The 25,205-nt window shown below is 31.3% G+C and overlaps 1 protein-coding gene and 2 pseudogenes across 1 annotated transcript in view; all 3 read left to right on the forward strand.

Annotated features, from left to right (window-relative positions):
- Positions 1 to 14,817, forward strand: part of LOC125854901 (uncharacterized) — a 47,231-nt gene extending 32,414 nt beyond the window's left edge. Inside the window, exon 2 of the mRNA XM_049534501.1 lies at positions 14,684 to 14,817. Within this exon, the coding sequence (XP_049390458.1) occupies positions 14,684 to 14,753 (70 nt within the window). The 3' untranslated portion in view covers positions 14,754 to 14,817. The remainder of the gene's footprint in view (positions 1 to 14,683) is intronic.
- Positions 101 to 1,478, forward strand: LOC125854894 (protein FAR1-RELATED SEQUENCE 5-like; annotated as a pseudogene).
- A 3,957-nt stretch (positions 14,818 to 18,774) lies between the features above and the next one.
- Positions 18,775 to 19,906, forward strand: LOC125855659 (uncharacterized; annotated as a pseudogene).
- Positions 19,907 to 25,205: the final 5,299 nt, after the last annotated feature.

Consider the following 25,205-nt stretch of genomic DNA (forward strand, 5'->3'; position numbering starts at 1 on the left):
GAAAATGTACAATTTAGAAGAACATAATTGGTTGCGTAGGATATATGCGATTCGAGAGAAATGGATTTCAGCATATGTGCGAACTACCTTTTGTGCTGGAATGTCAACAACTCAAAGAAGTGAAAGTATGAATAAATACTTTAAAGATTATCTTAACTCTAGTACACCAATGAGTGTATTTGTGACGCAATATGATAAAGTTGTTGACGCTAGGTATGACAAAGTAAGGGAGAAGGATTATAAGACAAAACATTCAAAGGCTGTCTTGAAAGCATTATATCCAATGGAGGATGAAGCAGCCAAAATATATACCAGAAAAATATTTCACAAATTTCAAGAAGAGTTGATTCAATCTCAAAAATTTATTTCAAAAAAATTGAGGTTCAGGATGGAATACATATCTGTAAAGTGCATTTGTTTCAAAGACAAACACCGACATATATTATTAGATTGAATCTTGAATTAAAAAAAATGCTACTTGTTCTTGTCATAAATTTGAGTTCATGGAAATTTTATGTAGACATGTGCTTATGATATTTATAAAGAAACAGATTCAGTCACTTCTACCATGTTATTTATAGGATCGATGGACAAGGTATGCAATCACAGAAAAAGTTAATGACATTTCAAGTGCAGGATCGCTTATGGATAATCTGAAGTTTTCCACTATATGGTTTAATAAAATTATGATGCATTCTCTTGGGCTTTCTGAATGAGCTACTCGATCAAAAAAGCATTATAAATTTACATACGAAAGATTGTTGCAATTATGTGAACAACTTATTGAACTTCCATACGAGGATGTGATTGATAATGTATGTGATGGTCAAGTTAATGAGTCAAATATGAATTTGAACTCAAGTGAACAAAGGGAAAATTTTAGTTTGCTTGACCCTCCATGTGGTTACTAAAGGACGTTCTCGTTCTTTGAGAATGAAAGGTGGTTTAGAAAGTTCTCAGAAGGCTAAAAGAAGGTCTTTGCAGAAATCAAAAAGGGAAACCAAAATCATGAAAAAGAGCAAGGAAGTAAGGTAATTTTATAGATCAATATTTAATTTTCAATCTACTTTAATAAATTTAGAATTTTGAGGCGTATTCATTAACTAAATCACATGTTTCAATTATTTGCTTAATTTGCAGTTCACATACTAATGTCGAAGAGGAATTCAATAGCATGGAAACATTCCTTAATGCAGATCCTACAGTGGTAAGCGTTTATTTTGATAAATTATGTCAATTTTGACTAAGACTTATTCTTTATGCATCATTCTCTTTTTAGCTAACAAATTCTTCTTTTATTTAATCATTTCTTTTTCAAGGAGTTCTCAACATATTTAGAACCCTTTCAAGGGAAAAGTGGCCACGCTGATTCATATCCCACCTCATTTATGGTGGATTTTCTTTACTGCGTTTGTATGGATTTTAAATTTATTTATAGCATATATGCATTTCTAAATGACTACTTTTTCAGGATTTGATGAGAGCACCTTTGTATCCATATCAAAGAGGTTTCTAATCTACGAGTTGACTTGGAGTTTGTGGAGTTTTAAACTATAAACAATGCCTAGAGAGACAATTATTCAAAGTTTTGTTTTGTTCTATTTATTTGGTTAGAATATAGTAACATCTCGCAATTCAAAATATCTAAGAAGAAGCTAAGAATTGGAAATTGTGATTTTTGGAAAGAATTGAAATCTAGAAATTTGTTTAAGTTCAGTTTAAAATGTGAGTTTTTGGTCAATTTCAAATAACCATAACTCCTTGCTCATTATGAGTTTGGTGTACTTCCAGACATGGTTGGAAATTTCTTGGAATTATCTTTCCAACGCCACCAAGTCTGCACGATTCCGAGTTCATATGAGTAAGTTATCCCATTTGGAAGTAGGGTTGTTGGATTAAGGAAATGTCCAAATCCGGGCTTTGGAAGGGTAAATTAGTCTTTTCCTTACCTAATTATTATAATTCATTTTTAGGAGTTAATTGGGGTAAAACAAGATTTTTGTTCAGTTTAGAAAAGTTAGAGTTCACACTAGGGCTTGGAGAAAAGAGAAGAGAGATCAAGAATTGTTCGAGCTTTGCGTGTGGATTTCGTCGGGGGTGATCCCTACAAGGTATGTGAGACTACATAGTGTTGGGTTAGTTCACCCACGCACCAAACATGATTCAATTCAGTGAATTTATGTCTTTGAATGATTAGAAATTGAGTTCTTGATGAACATTGTTGAAAGTTTCATTGAATTCTTGGGGGTTGTGTTGTTGAGGTTTCTTGACGATTTGATTCATGTTTCCGGGTGTAATTTTGGTTTGAATCTATCATATATATTGAGGGTATAAAGGATTCTAAGAGTTTGGGGAAAGAACCATTAGAGTTCAAAAGGTTTAGAGATGAAAACATAGAGAAGAAAAGTTAACAAACACCTGGGTATGGGGGTGGGACGTCGCGCCATCCAGCGCCCCCCAAAAGGGTCCCTAATTGTTCACCCTTGGGGNATCTATCATATATATTGAGGGTATAAAGGATTCTAAGAGTTTGGGGAAAGAACCATTAGAGTTCAGAAGGTTTAGAGATGAAAACATAGAGAAGAAAAGTCAACAAACACCTGGGTATGGGGGTGGGACGTCGCGCCAGCCAGCGCCCCCCAAAAGGGTCCCTGATTGTTCACCCTTGGGGTGCCGCGCCAGCCAAGTTCCCCAGACCAGTCCCTGAATGTTGAGGGGTGGCGCCCCGCGCCTCTCAGAGCGCCAGGGACTCCAGTTCTCCCCATTCGTTCCCCACCTTTTCGTACTTGTTCCCTAACAATGTACCTATGTTTCTAAGTTGACTCCAACACTCTAAGGTACATCTAAACATCATGAAATCATCCATAAATATGAGATCATGAACCTTGAATCCATAATCCAATTCAAGGAAAGTCAAGATCAAAGTCAAGAGAAGTTAGGATCAAAGTCAAGAGAAGTTAAGCGTCAAGTCTAGAAGTTAAGAAGCAAGTCAACGCATAGTTTTCAAAGTTTTCAAAAGTCTTTAACAAACGTTTTAACTTTGTTTTAAGACTAAAGTTTCAAGTTAAGCAAAGAGTAAAGAGTTGAGTTCATTTCTCAAAAAGCTATAAGGGAACTAAGTATTCCCAAAGGGTTTATAAAATGGTTTCACATTTGAGCAAGAAAAGGGAACATCGATTTCAAGAGAGCTATTAAGCTAAGTTTTGAGTAATTATCTCAAACCAAAGAAATAAGTTTGTTTTTAAAACATATGAGCTAAGTATATTTTTTGGAAGTAGTATTGAGCACCGATATGGGGATGCGAGTTCATATTAACTCAAGTCTCCATAAACTATGTAGTCATCATGGGTATTAGTGGGTCATACTATTTAGATGATCACATAAGGTAAGTAGTTCTCTATGACGACAAAGTATAGGACAGTCTGGCAGCGTGATGGTAAAAACGTTGTATCACCACTTAGGCTCATAGTGGTGGTTGTTGGTTAGACAAACTTCCACACCAGTAATTGCATGGTTCCTCAAGGGGTTCTGCTTAGTATGAATGAGGGTATGAGACTTCATTCATGCATTGCACAAGTAGACTTTGAGAGGGAACATGGTATGTTTTTTATGATATTATGATTATAAGTCGACATCATGTTTTAAACAGTTTTTCTTTTTTTTATATTGCACTTGTTTTAAATTGTCTTATAATGAAATGGGTTCAGTTAAGTATTCATGAGTTAGAAGAGCCAAGGTAAGTGTTTCTTTCAGAATCTTTTTAAGCCTATGTTGTATTTAGCATTCCAACTCGCATACTCGTACATTCAATGTACTGATGCCAGTTGGCCTGCATCATCTTATGATGTAGACACAGGTAACCAGGATCAACATCTAGCACCTCGTTGATCAGGTCCAGCACTCCAAGTCAGTTGGTGAACCTCCTAGCATTTTGGAGGACTTTTTTATCATTTGTTTTCTAGTTTTTCAGTTGTTAGGATGATCGAGTGTCCTGTCCCGACATCCCTGTTTGTTTTAGAGGCTTCATTTCAGTTGTATACGTTAAAGACTTGAGTTGCCATTTTTGGCTAAGTTATTATCTTTTAAGTTATTGCATGAGTTATATCTGTTATGTTTAAGTCTTTCGCTGAGTAAGTAAACCAGGCCAAGGGTTTACTTGGGGCCAGCAATGATTCTCGAATGCCATTCTCGCCCAGGGTGTAGGCTCAGGGTGTGACAAACTTGGTATCAAAGCCTAGAGTTCAAGAGTGCTAGGTATTCTATGAAGTCGTATCTGTAGAGTCCTATTTTTCGGTGTGAAGTGTGCCACATCTATAATTAGGAGGCTGCAACATTTAGGAAAATTTCTCACTTCTTTCACACTCATTTCGTGCGTTAGAGTTTATCTCTAAAAAAGTTTCCTTCTAATTCGTGCTTGTGCGTGTTTCAGATAATCATGCCTCCATGAAGAGCAGTCAGAGGTCGTCCTGTCAGGAGAAATATTGAGGAACAAGAGGTACTTAATGCACTAGAAGTGCAACCCCAAGGAGAGGTCACCCATGCTGAATTTTGTGCAGCTATTCGGATGTTAAGTCAAGTTGCGACCTATCAAGTTTGACAGAGAGATAATCGATAGGAAGTGACTGATACTTCAAGGATCCGTGAGCTTTTGAGGATGAACCCACCAAGCTTCACAGGTTCAAGTGTCACTGAGGATCCGGAGAATTTCATTGAAGAGTTGAAAATGTTATTTGATGTGATACGTGTTGCTAATGAGGAGAGGGTGGAACTAGTTGCATACCAAATGAAGGGTGTCGCAAGAATCTAGTTCGACCAATAAAAAAAGAATCGGGCTGAAGATGCGCCAATAGTGAGTTGGGCTATGTTTGAGAGTGCTCTCATGGGACGTTTCTTTCCCCGTAAGTTGCGAGAAGCAAAGATAACAGAGTTTCTCACCCTTAATCCTCAGTCTATGAGTGTTCATGAGTACAATATGAAGTTCGCACAACTTTCCCACTATTCTCCGGAGGTGGTTGCTGACATAAGAAGCATGATGAGTTTATTTGTTGCTGGGTTGTCTCATCAGTCAAGCAAGGTAGGCAAGACGGTTATACTGGTAGGGGATATGGACCTAGCAAGGCTTATGATTCATGTACAACAAGTTAAGGAAGATAAGCTGAAAGATAGAGAAGAGTTTAAAAATAAGAGGGCTAAGACATCAGGGGACGAGTTCAGAGCTAAGCCTGCCTACTCTCAGGGTAGTATGGCGCAAAGGGGTAGTAAGCCTCATGTTTGCGCTAAGTGTGGTAGGAACCACCCAGGTATTTGTCATGAGGGATCTACTGGTTGTTTCAAGTATGGTCAGAACGGTCACTTTATGAGGGATTGTCTTGAGAACACAGGCAAGGTAAAGCTAATGGAGGCAACAGAGCCCATTCTTCTTCAGTTGCTCCACCAGACAGAGCTGTACCTAGAGGGACTACTTCCGGAATTCGCGAAGGAACAAACCGCTTATGTGTTATTAATAGTCGCCAAGAGCAAGAGGATTCGCCAGATATTGTCACCGGTATGATCCAAGTCTTTGACCTTACTGTTTATGCTTTGCTAGATCCAGGAAGGAGTATCTTTTAAGTTATTGCATGAGCTATATCTCTTATGTTTAAGTCTTCCGCTGAGTAAGTAAGTCAGGCCAAGGGTTCGCTTGGGGCTAGCAATGGTTCTCGAATGCCAGTCTCGCCCAGGGTGTAGGCTCGGTGCGTGACAAATATCGATCAAAACGCTCCTTGAACTCAATCCAAACTTTTTTATCATGTGATGCATACATGATGGTTGGCATTAACTCAGCTACTATTGTACAACCAATCTATTAAAGCACAATTGCATTACACTTATCCCATAATTCAGCCAATTCTCCCCTATATTGGTGCTTTGCACATGTTCCATCGATGAACCCAAGCTTGCCTTTTCCTTGAAGTGCAAGCTTCATCGATCGACTCCACAGCGTGTAATTCTTCCGTCCTATAAGTTTGATTGGGATTGTAACTGCGCCTGGTGTATCCGAAGCTTGAAGAAACAACGGATGATGATGATGATCCACCACAACGACCGGTGATTCTGCAGATCCAGTTTCCCCAGAAACTGCCATGGCGATTCTCGAAAATAATCAAAATTCACAGTAAAATTATAACAAAAACGACAATCGACACTCTGATACCTTGTGAAATTATGCTCAATTCAACACATATATCGCGGAATTATGCTACCCAGATGATACACATACAGAGTATTGAGAAGAAGAAAAGAGAATACATTTTATTGATGCTTACAGTCTGCCATACAATGCATACCAGTCGACTATATATAGCTGTCAATTAGTTAGTTCCTAACAGACTCGACTAGGACCACTCAATGACAGCTCACCAACTCCACTAACAGTCATACTAACTAACTAACTAATTACATTTAGTATTAATAAAAATATTTAGAAATTTAATGTACTTTTAAAAAAACCACAAAACATGATTTAAACATGAAAAATATAATTCAAACGAGGTTATTTTATAAGAATTAAAAATTTAGGATAAGTTTGAAAATAAAAAAATTCAAAGAGTGAAAACAAGATTTTGAGTTTTTCCAAATTTCAATTTTTTATGGCCAAACACAAAATTTTAAAATAAAGTAAGAAAAAAATGAAAAACTCTCATGACCAAATTTTTGACCATTTTTGTTATTTATTAATATTATTCACATAAATTTTAATATTCCAAACAAAATCGATCGTTATAAAGAAAGGAAGAAAAGTAAACCATACTTTTTATTTAGAATAAAATAGTCAACCAAATTGATTAGCATCGGACTTAGCTAGTGACAAATTGAAAGAAACAAAACATTTAATTAATAGTTGTAACTTTTCCTCACATACCCCCAATCAAATTATATAATCAAAATTTAGAATTTTATCCGGTTACTTTTACTTATTTATTCATTTTTACTTGACTAACATTAACATGACACACATTAAGGTGTGATAAAATAAAATAATAATTTTATTATATTATTCTTTAAATATAATAAAATCAACATTCTAGGATATGAATTGTGAAATAATTATAGTTCTAACCTGGACAAGTAAAAATAAACATAGGTTTTTAGTATAGAGAATAAATAAAAGTGGACGAAGGGAGTATATACCTAATACTCCTTAGTTTTTTCACCCCAAAATAAGTGTCGCGTTAACTCATTTTCCACCCATTACGAAACATAAAGTTTAATTTACTAAATTATTTCTATTTATCAAATATTTATGAAAATGAACACTATTTTTTTAAAAGATATTCCGTTGCCGGGACTTAACAAAAAGAAAATGAGCACTATCAAAAAGTAATAATCTTTCTTTTTATATATAGTTGAAAATGATAACTATTTTTGTTTTGAATTAAAAAGCAAACACTTATTTTGAAATAATATTTTATTCGAATATAGCAAATATAATATAACACTATAATCAATATTTTTTTTATAAATGCCGTTAAAGACTTTAATGAGTTTGAATGCAATGACATTAACTCGTTGCCAAATATTTTTAAAGCGACACTGCTAATTTCCTTCTATTAAATTAATTAATATTTCTTTTATTATAATATCGGACCTATCTAGCTAGCTAGTGGCAAATTAAAAGCAATAAAACATTAAATTATTGTGAGTGTATGCATATACACTAGGAGTGCTAGAAAAGCCAAAAAAAAAAAGTCCATAATGAAGAATCTAACACTATGCACTATACATTGTACTACTATAGGTCTCTATCAGAATCATGTGCATGTTGCCACTTGCCAGCAACCAAATTTTATTTCCACGATATGACACTTTTGTCAAAAACAATGTCTTGTAAGTTTGTAATCGCATAAACTTATAATTGAATAAATTTGTAATTAAATAAACTTGTAATCAAACAGACATTTCATAAATATCTTTCAAAGCATCATCTGCTCTTTATTCTTACTCCCTCTAGCTAGTTCATATTATGTAAATTATTAGAATGTAACACATGTATAAGAAAAATATGCAAGGATTACATTAGATGTTATTTTTAATATTATTTTTTTATTATTTCAAATTATTTCTTCAGAAAAATGTAATATAGTTAAGAACCTTTGAAGGATAAATATATAAAAAAATTCTTGAACTTTGAATAATTACTTATTTTAAACTATAAAAAAAATCTCGACAATTCACGAACTTGAGGAAGCATATAAATTATACTCCTTCTAATCAGTATTAAATGAATCATTAAGATATGACACATACATACATACATACATATATATATATAAATAGTACTTCCACTAATCCATATTAACAACTTGTTTGACATTACTGTTAAAAACTATTTATTTTTACAAGCACTTTTTTAAAATGACTTTTTAGAAAGGTGCTTTTGAGAAAAAAAAATAATTTGACTAATTCATTTGAAAAGTGCTTTTGATAAGCAAATGATGTTTCGCTAAGCATTTTTAAAAAGTGTTTTTGAGAGTCAAATTACGAAAAAAGGTAAGTATCAATGTATATCTAATATTAAGATTATGCTATAGAGAAAAGCTATTTTAAATATCTATTACAATTTTTTAATTAAATTAAAATGCATATATTCAACTTTCAATCAACATTATAAATAGATTAAATAAATATTAATATAACATGAATTTGATGATTTAAATATAATTAAAAATATCAAGCAAAATAAATTTAAAATTCATCCCAAAAAGTAAATCATTACAATACGAAAAATTCACCACAAAAATAAATAAAGTCCTTCATATTTTTAATCCTACAAAAATATTGTTGTTACCTTTATTTCTAATGATGTAAATAAAACGTAAAATAGTATATAAAATATAAATTATGAAATATAAAATAATCCTATAAATTATGATATAAAAAGAAAAAAAAACTTGAATGAAACTTAACCAAACTTAGGGGTGTGCATCGATCGGTTCGGTTTTATGAATTATCGGTTCGGTTTATCGGTTTTTGCTTTTTAAATACGCTAAATCAATAACGAACCAATAAGATAATTTTTTATCAGTTTTCGATTTATCGATTTTGGTCCTTAACGGTTCGGTTTTCGATTTACCCAATAAGAATATGCTTATAAAATAAATATATGACTTCTCTAATAAATTTGACACAACAAGACAATAATGTAACTTTACAAAAACTCATAGAAATAATATTAGCAAACATGAAAAGAACTATACATGTGTAACACAAAGAGAAATAAAGAGGAATATGATTCTTACTTTAGGTTTTGACGATTTGTATAATATAAAGTTATGAACTCAAAGTCACAGCGAAGTATGAATTGATGGCTAAATGACAAAGACATAACTATTAAGATATTGAGATTAATATTTATTAATATGTATGTATATGTAAAAGTATTAAATTACTATAGTATTATCTCTTAATGGGCTATCGATTTACCCAATAACCCAATATTGAAAATCAATACCGAACCAATAACTCGATAATTTTTTTTAATAAAACCGTTAAGAAACCGTTAACCCAATAATCCAATAGCGATAAGTCAATAACACTTTTTTCGGTTCGGTTTTTGCACACCCCTAACCAAACTTATAAGATATGCTAAGTAATTATTAAGAGATATATTGATGAATATGTATATATGGAAGGGATATTTTAGTCTTTAAAAAAATAATTTTTTGTTTCTACTTTTGTTAAAACGCTGAAATTTTTAGCTGATTTTAGCTTTTTCGCAATAGCAGAAAAATTGCTTCTACTTACATTTAAAAACACTTTTAAAATATTGCCAAACACTTAGTTTTTCAAAAAGAAATATTTTTTTTTCATGAAAAAAAACACTTTTGGCCTCACAACAATTTGAAACACGCTCCAAGTCTATCCAAATTTTTTACTTTTCTTTTTTACATATATAACAATTTTAAATCTTTCTCTCTCCTCAATAATTTTCTTTGAATACATCTTTTATTTCCTTGATATTTCCAATTTTATTAATACTTCATAATAACTTCTAATATATGTGGCAACAAGGATACTTTGAAAAGTAACACACTATATACCGACACACAATTGTCATAGCATATATTGTTAGTATGCCATCTCCAACCCTATCCTCTATTTTACACTTTAAATATAGAATTTTTTATTTTTTCAAAATAATCAAATCCAATCCAATTTTCTATTTTACTTTCTAAAAAGAAATCTTCTTCACTCGCTTCAATATTATATTATATTATTTCCATTTCATTTTTATTCCCTAATTTCATAATATAAATCTATTCTTTTCTTTTATAACTTCTAATATATGTGGCAATAAGGACACTTTGAAAAGTAACACACTATATACCGACAAACAATTGTCATAGCATATATTGACATCTCCAACCCTACTCTCTATTTCACTTTCTAAATATAGAGTTCTCTTTTTTCTTCTAGACAATCAGATCCAACTCAATTCTCTATTTTACTCTCTAAAAAAGAATATTTTTCTCTCTCTTCAATATTATATTATTATTTTCATTTCATTTTTATTCTCTTATTTCATAATCTAAATATTTTCTTTTCTTTTATAACTTCTAATATATGTGGCAACAAGGATACTTTGAAAAGTAACACAACAAACAATTGTCATAGCATATATCGTTAGTTGGAGAGAGGTTGGAGAGGGCATTCTCTATTTTACTCTCAAAATATAAAGAACGGAGAATAAAATAGAGATGGGGTGAAGATGGCCTTATAGTGGTATAATAGTACTTTGGAGAAAAAAATTCCAATATTTAGAATAAAAGTAATACTCTCTTCATTTATTTTTATTTGTTCTGTTTCTTTATGAAATTAATCAAACTATATAAATTTTGATTAATATTTTAAAACACATTTTTATTATCATATTAATATAAGTGAAGAATCAAGGCATACACTATTTTTATGAACATTTACATTTAAAATATTAATTTAACTTAATTTAATAATTAAGTTTAAAGATTAATCAAACTGATTCTCGTAAAATAAAATATGACAAGTAAAAATGAACGAAAACATGAATAAGCGGTATTAATTAGAAAAGTCCATAGAGTAAATTTTAATCCATCTAATACATTGTTTGGTTACTTTATTTAATTTAATCCATGAATTACTTATACATCATACGTGGTCTTATTTTATCCCTAGAAAATGGTGGGAAAATTAATCCAAGGTTTAATAATCCTTGGATAAGGCTCCTAAATTACTAAACTATCCCCCTATTCCTTTTCCTAAACTTCTTTTGTTATTTGATTTCCTTTTTATTTATATTGGAATGGTTATAAATATTCTTTTTAATTCTCCATATCCGTTTAGTGTAATTTGATTATTTCACTAATATTTTTTTCTTCACTTTTTTTTGAATTTATTTAATTCAATGTAGTTCGTCGATTAACCACTTGAACTATTTGTTTTTTTAATAAGCTTTAGGTACTGAACAATTTAAGTAGCCTTAAAGCTATGTTAAGTTTAAGAAATATTTAACCAACAAAAAGTTAGAAATACATGTGCCATCAAGAATCTCCTTAGTGGGACATAACACCTCAAAATTTATAACAATTTATTTTAACTTATATATATATATATATATATATATATATATATAACTTAACTAGTTAAATGAAATAGAAAATTCTAAAAAAAAAAAAAATTGTCCGATGGTTATCTATATTGACCCAATTACATGAAATAAACAATCTCATAATAACACAATGGTATAACAGGAAATATTTTTTTTCCTATAGAGTTTTAAATCAAACACAAGATTAAGTGGGAAGCAATGAACCAAACATTTGATGAAAAATAATCTCAGTATTATTAATCCATGTATTACTTATCTCTGTATTGCTAATCTACGTGTTACTAATCCCTGCATTATCAATGTTTGTACCAACTACCCGAAAAGTCAAGAGTGGCTAACAAGCTCTACTCGACATTTTGGACTAATATGTAACTGTTATCCATTATTGCGCCGTACCAACTCTTGGTCCTAATTAATTACTAACAAATAGGTTAAAAAGAATTCATAGGAAGCTTACGAGAAAATTAATTGTATAAAATTACGGATGCGGCTTCTTTATAACATGTTTCAATTAAGGATATTATTATAAGTATACACATCAATAACATAAAACATATTTTTATAACATCAATAAATTTTAGTTTATGATAACATATAGGTTATCACCTTTACTGTGTACGGTACTAATGAATACTTTTTAAGAGATTTACTTATAACTATATAAAAGTGATATAATTTTACAACTATTAATACATAAAATTTGAATTTAATTTAACAAGGTGCCATAATGTTTTTATAATGATAAATAAAACTTCAGTTTAAATTTAATTAGGTGCCATACATGATTTTATATCAATATAATATTATAATATAAAGTGTTTACCTACGACTCTTCAATACTTTTGTGTTTTGATATGTGATTCATGTATTAATTAATTCATACGTACAATAATTCCATGTCATATTAGATCATAATTAATTAGTAGTGTGAATAAGTATATAATATGGTGAATACAACTTCTTTTCCTAAGTTTTGTTCAAAATAATACAACAACTGGTGGATTATAGTTTATATTAGAATTGGTTAAGTATGATTTAAAAGACAAATTAAATAATACTATGAAACTTTATATCATAATTATTTTATTCAATTCATCAAAGTTTATTGTGAGGCTCCCCTCCCTTTCTCTATTATATTAGTGAACGTACGTGTTGTATTATTCTGAAGAAGATTGTCAGCATTTTCTTCAAATTTGTATATATATATAAGGAAGGTCAAATGACACGATTTATTTTCGATTTATTAAAGTTTCTAACACTGAGCCATTCATATAGGTTGTTAAAATTTTGGACTTGTTATTGATGATGACACGTGTCTTTTTCCTCATATATATGTAGGGTATTTCTTTTTAAAATTTGAGGACCATTTCAATCATATTCTTGAAAGAAATAATTTTAACGAGAAATGAATTGTCGATTCATAAATACAGTAATAATAATAATTATCTTGAACTTCATCTATAGAAATAATAATATAATTTTATGATAATGACATATTTTTTATTTACAAAAAATTACTTGTTGTAATTTTACCCTTTAATGTAGGTGATGCATGCTGAGTTATGGGCTGTTTATGAATTTTTTACATATTGGGGAAAAAGTTTTTGTTAAATTGTGTTGCTAATCACAAATTAAAATAAAAAACAGTAGGCTGCACGGTAATGTTTAGAATTCTGATAAACTAATTAGATTCTTTGTATGACAAATTTTACCACTTATCTTAATTATATTTATATAAGTTGCAAAAGATATAATAATATAAAGTTTTTAAATGCACGTGTTTTTTTCCTTTTAAGTAGTAGTAATAAATTCTAGACTTCCCTATAAAAAAAATTGGGAATAAGAATTTTAGTATGCAAAGTTCTAGTAGTTGTTTAAAGACCCTAAAAATTTATATTAAAAAAATGTACCACCATCCGTAATTTAATTAATTACCAACTCTATCAAGTTTTCCTTTAATTAATTACCAACTCTATCAAGTTTTCCTTTAATTAATTACCAACTCTATCAAGTTTTTCCTTTGGATTTGATCGCCACCATTGCTCCTAATTTCATGCAATAACAATGAAAAAGGATATAATTACAGTATATATCTTCTATGCTAATTAGTCAATATTTGTTACTTCCAAAAATAATTAATATCAAGGATAAAATGAAAAAAATATGCATTCAATTATATCTTAATTTTTTAAAATGATAACTATTATAGATCGTCTATTTTTAGTAAAGATAACAATCGAAACAAGTAATTTTAGTCCTTATATAAGAAAATTAATACTTAAATTCCTTTCACGTGTTTTAATCTTATTTTTTCCATACCTCTTTGGGTATTCCATACAACTACTAAGTTATCGACATGTTAAAATTTCAAACAATGATATTAAATAATTTGAAAAATAAATAAACGTGTTTCGAAAAAGGAAACTTCATTGGAGTTTCGGTCCGTATAAATTAAAAAATGTACTAATACTCTCTTTCATAGTACTCACTAATTATTAATTTGATACATTATTAAAATGTGTTTTCTAAAACCATTAGACGCCATTATACAGTTTCACAACTATAAACTATTAATAGAGCTCTGTTTTCTCTTCTTTCAAGCAAATTCAAAAAATAAAAGTAAAAAATGTCTGCATTCACTAAATTCTTCTCATATTTCAATCAACGTATCAATATTTTCTTCTTTTCATGGCTTCCTCAAGCATTAAAGTTCCTAATCCTTGTGTTTTTTGTTTCGATCAGTGTATTCCTACAAAAACGAGAAAAACACAATTGCAGGAAAATTATAAACGAAAAGAGCACTAAATTCGTCTACAAAAAGCGGAAATTACTTGGATTTGTCGCTACTGAATCGCTTGATTGCTCAATTTGTTTATCAGATTTCGAGCACGGAGATAAAGGGAGGAAAATTGTAAGCTGCAGTCATATTTTCCATGAGAATTGCTTAGATAAGTGGTTGATGCACGGGAAGGGACAAGCCACGTGTCCGCTTTGCCGGAGCGTGATTATACCGGAAAATATGGTGGATGTTCACCGGAAAGTTAAAGATGAAGGACTGAGGTTTACTATGTTTGAAGAAGAACTTGCTCTGATGTTACTCTCTGGTTTAACTAGTGGATGTTCTAATTAGTTATCATAAAAAAAAAATTGGTACATTTTTCTTAATTTTATTTAATATTATTCAAAAGGAAAAATATTCTTTTGTAGTACTCAAAAGTTGGTAGTCTTGTATATCTTATTTTTGAGCTTATGTTTTATATATTGTTAGTGCAAATAATTTTGTAAACTATTAGATTATCGGAAAGATATGGAATTTGTTTACTTAGAAAATGAAATATATTATATAAATATTTAGCCTAACGATATATATTACTTAGATAATTTATTTGTTCATGTCATTATTTAGTACTCATGTACTAAAAATCACCGATATCCTAATCCACGGAAGAATTTTAAAAAATGGCCTAGTAGCGGAGTCAGGTTCAAATTCAAAATGTTCTGATTCGAATGGATATTCATCACCATTACATCAAAAATATAACTTTTTTTAAGAGTGTCAAACTTTAAATATATATTCTTTAAATGCAGAATTTGATGTATATATATACCACGTAATGTTTTGATGCTATAGCTCCGCCCCCGCCTCCTATGACCAAGTCAACAATTCAGTGAACACCTTAAACATTAATATTGACCACATAAACTGAAGAATGACCCTATCCAATTAAGGTTATTTCATTACAACAGTTGGATGCTGTATAGACAGCTAGCTCTTATCACATAAAGTCAAGAAATTATCCATATGGCAAAGACATAGTGCAGACATTTTTGAATTTTAGTTAAAGAATGTTTTGGGCATATTAGTAATGCTGATATTAGTTATGTTTGTATTTATTGTGTTGAGATTATTTTTTATGTAGTATTTGATTTGGTGTATTAAAAATAAAAAAAATATTTGTTTACAAAATACCATTCACAAATATGGTGGAAAAAGTTTTGAGGGACAATTATGTCTTTAGTCATTCTAATAACATAGGCATTAAAATCCTTTGTTTACTACTACCATATATTATCATGTATTCTTTATACACACCTTAATATCAAATAGAGGTCATACATAATTTTAAAAAATGTCCCAAACAAGATATTAACAATACATAAAGTTAATGCATGCATCATTTTTTTTCTAATGCGCTTTGCCAAACGACCCCAAAGTGAATTAAATTTTCATAACACTAGCTAGTCTGGCATAAAAGGATACAGTTTCAAAGTTTCCCTCACTCCACGTGTTTCATTGATTAGAATTCTTTGGTTTATTGTCATTACAACTGCTACTGCTGCAAAGTATAGTAGAGTGACTAGAGTCTACGCAAATCTTAGTTTAAACTTTTGAAAAGAGTACCTAATTGAAGAAATAAAACGAAAAATTTATCCCTTACAGGCATAATGGAGTTCCCACACTCGACAAGTATACTTTCAACTATATAGAAAAGTAGAAACAAATTGTTACCAATGGAGCTAATGTGCTTTAATCTCAGTGAGAGGATAACCTCGACAACTTGTGTTTCTAGGCCAAACAAACTGTTCGAATGAATTAGTTAAGTTGTGCACAAGATAGCGTGATGCTTCTCTTTTTTCCATTAATTACTGTTTTTTTCAAGTATGAAGATTCAATATTCTAGTTATTACTGCTTCTTGAAACTCATGTGGACGCGCAATTTTGAATCGCAGGAAAACTGGATGCTACATTTATCGAGAGAGCTGTTTTTCCCCAACAACTTTTCAGAATCATAGACCTTCGTACTGTATGACAAAGCAATAGCAAAAGATACAATTAAAATGTGGCTTGCAGATGTGCTCATCTTGGTAAAGTCAAGGAAAAACAGAGTTGCAAGGAAATCTGAATGTGTATATGTACAATAAACAAAAGCTTTGTTAAAGCAAAAAGTCTCTCATTGGTGGTTAATGAAAGGGATGGACTCTTTATAAGGCTTGAACAATCCTTATTCTTTTGAGCTAGCTTTTGGAGTGTAATTTAGGCCAAAAACTTAATTTAACATGGTATCAGAGCATGATACATCTCACCTAATGTTGGGCCCCCAAAAAATAAAAATAAAAATTGCCCAAAAATTGCCCACACACCAAATACTAAACACAGGGTGTGTGGCGGGTCAAAAATTACCCACGCACCAAATGCTAAGCATCAGGACGAAATACAGGCCAGCAATTACCCAAAAAATATTCTAAGAATAAGCTAAGAAAAAAAGAGGAATTTTTTTCTCTCTTTATATAGGATATTTCAATAGGAATTATTGAAAAGTCAAGAGTTAATTTTGATAAAGCATTATGAATGTTAATGGCATTAAAGGCCACTACATCACATTCTACAAAAACTTTTTTTTTTTGTTTTGAAACGAAAATATTAATCTCTTTATAACTTATTTTACGTTATGTTCTTTGCATTACACAAAATGAATAAAGATAGAATTAATATCAGAGAAGAATCATCAGGTTTTGGACAAGCTTTTTAAACTTTCAGAATTTCTGTTAAAGAATGCAAATGTTATCATATCAAAGAGAACAGTGCGGGCTGTGGCCGAGCTATTGTGCATCCAAATATTTATTTGAACTGGCTAAGAAATTGATAGATTGCTCAACATCCTCTGCCAATTATGTAATTAGTTTTGCAGAAGTGAGTTTTCTATGATTAAATTCCAATTATGTACTTCGTTTTGCAAAAGTAAACTTTCTATGATTAGATTGCAAGTAGATTTGTGTTTAGTTTACCTCTTATATTTTAACTTGTCAATGTAATTAATAACTTTTTGTTCTTGTTATGTTACCCTAATGACATACCAATTGCTATAGTTTGTATTCCTTTATTAGATCTACAATTTTTACGTATTGTTTATAATGTATTGTATTGTATATTGGATTGTTCTTGTCATTACATAATATCACACTTCAATAATTTAAATGATAAATCTTCAAAAAAAGGTGAAGTATGAGTAGAACTACTATGAAATTATATATACTATAAAGGATGAAATAGGATAATTAAATAATATAGGTAAATATAAAATGAGAATAACGATCACACCAAATTAATGTTACATAAAATGAGACCTTCCATTGTTATCTAAGTTGTTACCCAAGGATAGATTTGAACAATACCATACGGTACAATACAATTTATGTAACAATCAAGACAAACATGGTATTTGAACTATGATACAATACAATGGGTAACAACCATTCATGTTATTCTTCAAGTTTTATCTCTTTATATTCTTCAAAACTATTACTTTTATAAGCGTGTGTTTAGGTTCACGGTAAGTAATTCAAAAGAGATTGGATCCGTTTTGTAGAGTCCCACTTTAATAGATCCACTGTTAGATAACTAGAATTTTTTTAATATTATGATTGTTTCTTTGAAGAAACGATTCCAAATCCTTTTTTGTTTGGATCCAATGTGCGGCCTTGGAGAACCCTAGACGATCGTCTCAGTGATTTGCCAGATGAACTCCTCATTCAAATTCTCTCTTTTTTACCAACAAAGGATGCATTCACAACATGTATTCTCTCGAAAAGGTGGCGTTATCTCTGGACTTCAATTCATAACTTCAGTTTTACTACTAGATATTATGGAGAAAATTTCAAACGTTTTGTTAACTATATATTATCTCGTTCCATTTCTCCCAACATAAAAAATTTCGAATTCGACTACAGTTATCAGGACGCTGATCACCGCTCGCCAATCAGCCAATGGCTTAATTTTGCTGTTAAAAGAAAAGTGAAAAATGTTGTACTCTTGACCACTGATTTAATGAGGGACGAATGCACATTGCCTCAATCTTTCTTGGAATGTTCGTCGTTGATAACAATATCATTAGTTTTGGATCCTTTTTTTAACTTTGATGACGTGGTCATAGCGTGGAAGTCTTTAAAGAGCAAAAAGTTGGAGGATTTCTATATAGATGATTACAAAATTGAGAAATTAATGTCGGGCTGTCCTGCATTGGAATCTATGGAATTATATGATTTAATTAGTTGTGCTTAGGGGTCCTTGTTTCTTGGAAATTACTTCTCCAAAGTTAAAGACACTGAATCTGAATGGTCATTGGAAGATTACTGATGGAATTGGACGTACCATGGAAATTTTTGCCCCGTACCTTCAGCATTTGGAAATTTCAGGAGATCTTTATGATCTCAAGTGTATACTTGAAGATGTGTCCTCTGTGGTTACTGCTAAGCTTACTTTCAACAATGTGTGTATCAGAAACATCCAGTCTGATTATAATCCTGCGGAAGACAGTTGTCGTCTCTATCATCAATTCTTTTTGTCCCTCGTCCACGATTCCCTTGTAATTTTTTGTAATGCAAAGGAGTTAACAATTGGAACTTGGTTCACAGAGGTTTGTTTTTATTAATCTGAAAACAGAGTTACCTTATGATTGCTTTCTCCATTCTTTATATTACTAGTTTCATTAGGATTATTGCAACAAGTTCTGTGTATGTTGCAGTTCCAAGGGACTTTGCTTCCAGAAGTGAAATGCAAATATCTGACGCTGGAGTTGCATGTGAAGAGGTTTAATTTGTTTGGACTAACTGGTTGTCTGGAAGTATCAAGTCATGTAGAGACGTTCGACATAGATATATCACCAAAATCTGTAACTTTCTCTCTTCTTTTAAAACCATTCATTTTATGAAGTTTAACCACTCCTCCTGAGAATTTTTCTTTCGTCACTGCAAAGTTTAACGTTAATTGGTTGGTGTTGTTACTTTCTTTGAGGCAAATGAACTCTGAAACGAAAAGGGTTGGGTTATGTACACCATGATTTAAGATAGGAACAATATTCATAATCTGTTTAAAAAGTACCATTAAGATTTTGTTGGTTTTGAAATCAATTTCCCCCACTTTTGTGCAATATCCTGAATTTAGTCCTGATTATATTCTCTTTATCCAGCTGTTAGAGTCCCACTGCCACTTTGAGATGATATTGACGTGCAAAATTGGATTTTAAGGTATGGGTTTCCAAACCTCAAGAATGTTAAGATTATCAACTCTCCCGGAGTGTGCTTTAAGGATCATTTCAAACAGGGCTTTCACAAGCTTTTGAAACTTTCAGAATTTCTGTTAAACAATGTAAGAAGTTCGTGATATCAAAGGGAATAATGTGCAAGATATGTTCAACCAACTGTGTGTCCACATTTTTATCTCAATTGGCTGAGAAATTGTTATGTTGCCCAAGATCCTCCACGAATTGTGTGATCATCTACTAGTAGTGAACTTGTGATGATTAGACTGCAAGTAGTTTTCTATCTTAGGATACACGAGATGTCACCTTATATTGAGTTTTTGGTGAATACTCATGCAATCATGAAACTGTAACTTTTCTATGCAACTAATTACTTATCTTATGGTATACCAAATGTTATGATGTCTTAGTTTCTCATGAAGCATTTGTATGTTGCATTTTAGATGTTGTACATATATATTAACATTTCTTGCAACTCTTGTTTTCCTCGACCTGATAAGATGAGCAGTAATCCAGATTCTTTTAATGATATTTAGCTGTATGATATAGCATCGAAGTCTATGAATGTGTAATGGTTCTCATTTTGGCTTTTTTCTTGAAAGGAGAAGGTCTACATTTTTTGTTTACATCAGATAATTTTTAGCAGTTATGCTTGAGGCTTTCAGTTCTGATGAATCATTATATTTGTCATATAAGAATTAGATCTGTTTGTTTGATTCGCCTGAAATATCTGTTCTTGAGGCAAAATTTAGATGGCTGAGACAGCAATAAGGGGTTTCGAGAATTTGTTTCTGTTTTGCTTTTGTTGCAATAGAGCTACTGTTCTGTTTTGTTGCAATAGAGCTACTTTATTGGACAAGACAAAGATTTTCTAAAATTTTGCCTTGTAAATGAGATACTACACAATTAAAGCCTATCTTGCGAAATTAGGCCATAGTTAGAGGTACTTAGGCCTACACATTTTCATTAAATGAAAGGCAAGTGCAAAAATTAAAAAACATCGATTTGAGGGATGAAAATTAAAGTCCATCCTGAAATAAGAGTAATTTGTCTGTCAAATTTAACATTTGAATAAAAATCAAAGCTTTTTATGCATGTATGAATATGATTCTTTAATTCGTGGATGAAAGATGTGAAATTATTGTTGTCCTTCATTGGAAATTATGAAAAAATAAAGTTTGAGTGTTTCCGTCACTTGAAAATTAATGTTTTTCTTTAAAATTAAAGACACTAAAGCTGAAAGATTATTGATTTTCAGAAGCTGGAGATGCCTCCTTAAAATTTTTTGCCCAAACTTTTCAATATCTTGAGACTGTTATGATCTCAAACATAGACTTGTAGATGTATCCTCTATAGTTAATACTAAGCTTTCTTTCAACAATACATGTATCAAATACATCAAGGTTTAGTGTTAACCATTCAACCTTGATGTCATTGATACACGTAATGTTGAATGAAAACTTTGCATTAACCATAGAGGACAAATCTACAAGTCTATGGGGAAAAAATTTACAAGGCCCCTCCAGCTTCTAAAACCAATCATCTTTTAGCTTGAATATCTTTAATTTTAAAGAATTAATTTCTAAGTGACAGAAACCTCAAACTTATATAATTTTCATAGTTTTCGATAAAGGATAACCTGACAGTAATTTCACAATTTGGTCATCGCCTAAAGACAACCGAAGAGCTACTCTGTATTCATCACATGAGAAAAGGACCAGATAAAAGTTGTCATTTTTTTTAGTTTTTTAGTAACAAAAACCCTCATAAGCTTTATTAATCCTAAACTTTGAATTAAATTAAATTCTACGATTGAAATTTATATTTAGCAAACCCATGAAGGAGGAGAATTACTCATCCAACTGCAGATAATTACAAAACTTGCAAATTTTAGTTCAATCCCCATAACTAATGCAGATTTTATAAAAAGACCAAGCAAACTAAAATATAAAAAGTGCAAAAGAATTAGCATAAGACAAAAACAGTCAACATTCAAAAATTTCATTTTTTTCTTATGGAAAAACATATAAAAAATCTATAGAAAAATCGTAAGAAAAAAACAAACAAAGTATTTCTCCTAGTGAATATAGTGAAGAACTGGATGAAGGAAAAAAAAAGATTAGAAGACAATATATTTTACTAGTATAAAAATGGACAATGAAATGACTATTTATAAAAAAAAAAAAAAAAAAGGTGAGAGTTTTGGAAAGTGATTTATTTATTAGGTGAGAATCTAATTACTTAATTATAATTTAATAATAAAAATATATGTTTTTTATTCATTTGGNATATATTTTACTAGTATAAAAATGGACAATGAAATGACTATTTATAAAAAAAAAAAAAAAAGGGTGAGAGTTTTGGAAAGTGATTTATTTATTAGGTGAGAATCTAATTACTTAATTGTAATTTAGTAATAAAAATATATGTTCTTTATTAATTTGGCATAAATGAGTAAATCTTTTCACATTACACGCCAAAAACAAATGAAAGTAAAGGCAAGGAAATCTTCACTCCTTAAAATATTTAGTAAGTAAATAGCAAAGGTAAGACTATAACTATTTCACTGAAAATTTTTGGCTCTCTAAATTTTTTAGTTAGTAAATAGTACAAGTAAAAATATAATTCTTTTTATATAAATTTTTACTAATATATTTTGGGTCTGAAGATTATCTTAAATTAAAATAGAAAAATTACAAATTAAAATATCAAATTGTCATTGTCTAAGAAGCATGAATGTTGACAAACACCTGTTTTCTAGACTTTTTATTTATATATTAGTATAATTAGTAATTCTTTAAAGCTGTTACTTTTATAGGCGTAACTTCGAGTTCAGGCCTTCAGGATAAGTAGATTTCAAGAAAGATTGAACTCGTGTTGTAAAGTCATATTTTAATAAATCCATAAAATTTGTGATGTCTACTAGAGAGACAAAAGATATTCTGAAAAATAGTTTTCTCTATTCATCCATGATACAGTAGAAAGCAAATATTTATAGCTATACAATTGGAGGGTTAGAGTTCTATTCTAGAAAGGAGTATATATGGTTATAAATGTATATTCTGTAAATCAGTCAAGGTTGATTGATGAGTTCAGTGGACAGAACTTTTTTGATTACTATACAATTATAGCTTTTCCTAACATCCCCTTAAATTGATACCGGTGATCACAAAGTATCAATTTGGAGATAAGATATTGATGTCGCGCTCGTGTCATCGCCTTTGTAAACAAATCAGCAGGTTGATCATGAGAAGGAATGCATTGTAGAGTGTTGAGACGATCGATAACCAATTCTCGAATATAATGGCAGTCTACCTCTATATGCTTTGTGTTTTTGTGTTGCACCGGGTTTGTGCCTATTTTAATTACACTAGTGTTATCAACATGTAGCACTGTAGGAGATTGAATAGCGATACTGAGCTCAGTTAATAGCCGTCGTAGCTAAACAATTTCTGAACTTGCTGTCGACATAGCACGATACTCAGTCTCTGTAGATGATTTAGATGTACGGGACTATTTTTTACATTTCCAAGATATCAAGGATGTGCCAAGAAACATGCACCAACCAGTAACAGAGCGACAAGAATTAGGACAACCAACCCAATCTACATCAGTATATTCTTCAAGATGTATAGAAGAATTAGAACGGAAAAGAACACCTTGACTCATAGAACCACGAACATATCGAATGACATAAAGTAATGCAGTGTGATGTATATAGTAAGGATTAACCACAAACTGACTTAGAACTTGTACTGCATATGAGATGTCTGGCCTTGTCATAGTGAGATAAACTAATGATCCCACCAACTGTCGATACAATGTTGGATCATTGAATGGTTCTCCATCAACTTCATTGTACTTCGTATTAATCTCCATTGGAGTGTACACAACCTTGTCATCAATAAAACCAACCATTGCAACAAGATCACAAGCATACTTTTGTTGTGTAAGCATGATCCTAGTAAGCAAGTATAGAACCTCAAGTCTAAGAAAGTATGTCAGTCGTCCCAAGTCCTTCATCTTAAATGAGGTATGCAATAATTCTTTCAACTTAGTAATATTCTCTGAATCATTTCCTGTGATAATGATAACATCAACATAGATGAGAAATATTGTGATATCTACTGGAGAAGTACGAAGAAACAAAGAATGTGATATCTACTGGAGAAGTACGAAGAAACAAAGAATGGTCTGAAGAACTCTGAGAGATGCCCGCAGTTTGAATCGTGGATAGAAATTTATCAAACTAAGCTCGGGGAGCCTGTTTTAAGTCATAAAGAGATTTTCGAAGATGACAAACTGCATTTGGTCTTGCAGAACACACCCAATTGGTGGTTTCATAAACACCACTTCTTCCAGATCGCCATGGAGAAATGTGTTTTTCATAGCCATCTGATGTAAGGTCCAACCTTTCATTGAAACCACAACTAATAATGTCCGTACCGCTGTCATCTTAGCAACAGGTGCAAAATTCTCCTCATAATCCACCCCATACTTTTGTTTGTACCCTTGAGCAACTAATCGACCTTTGTAGCGATCAATTGTACCATCTGCCTTAAGTTTAATGGAATACACCCACTTACTTCCAATGAGAACTCCAACTATTGGTTTATTAACAAATTCCCAAGTAGAATTTTCATTCAATGCATGAAGCTCTTCTGACATTGCCTTTTTCCAACAAATTTGTGTAGAAGCCTGAGAGTAAGATGTAGGTACATCAACATAATGTAGTATGGTATGCATAGAATAAGACTTACCAAATTTCCCTAGAGAGTAACCGAGTCGTTCAGGAGCATAGCGATCTGTCCGACTAGATCGGCATGGGGGAGTAACTGGGTGAGACGATTCCTCTTCGAAATATGAGGATGCGTATGTAGAGTCAATAACCGAAGAACAGGACGACAGGAGATCATCATGATCATAGTTCATGGGCTGCTCCGGAGGATCAGTAGCTACCACATTATCACCAAACTTATACAAAAGGGAAACAGATTCTGAAGCATGTTTAAAATTGTGTTTGTAAGAAAATTGACCCTAAAAAAAAAATAACATGTCTAGATACACGAAGCTGGTGACGAGATGCATCATAACATAGAACCCCTTTTGTGTGTCACTGTAGCCCACAAAAATACATTGTGTTGCCTTTGCTGAAAGCTTTTGTAGTTCATGTGCTGGAAGATGGACAAAACAAACACAACCAAAAACTCGCAAGCGAGAATAATCAGGCTTTTTATGAAATAATTTGAAGTACGGTATCTCATTAACAATGACTGGGGAAGTTTGTCTACTAATCAAATATACAGAAGTATGTACTGCTTCAGGTCAGAAACTCTTAGGCATATTAGATGTGCCCAACAAAGCCAATGTAGTTTCCAAAACATGTCGATTCTTCCTTTCTACGACTCCATTTTGTTTCGGAGTATGAGGATAAGTGCGTTGAGAAATAATTCCTTTGTTTTTTGAAAAACTCAACAAGATTAGTCTTAGTGTACTCTCCTCCAAAATCAGAACGAAATATTTTTATAGTTTTATGAAACTGT

The sequence above is a fragment of the Solanum stenotomum genome, chromosome 2 (genome assembly GCF_019186545.1).
Source record: "Solanum stenotomum isolate F172 chromosome 2, ASM1918654v1, whole genome shotgun sequence".
Lineage (NCBI taxonomy): Eukaryota > Viridiplantae > Streptophyta > Magnoliopsida > Solanales > Solanaceae > Solanum > Solanum stenotomum.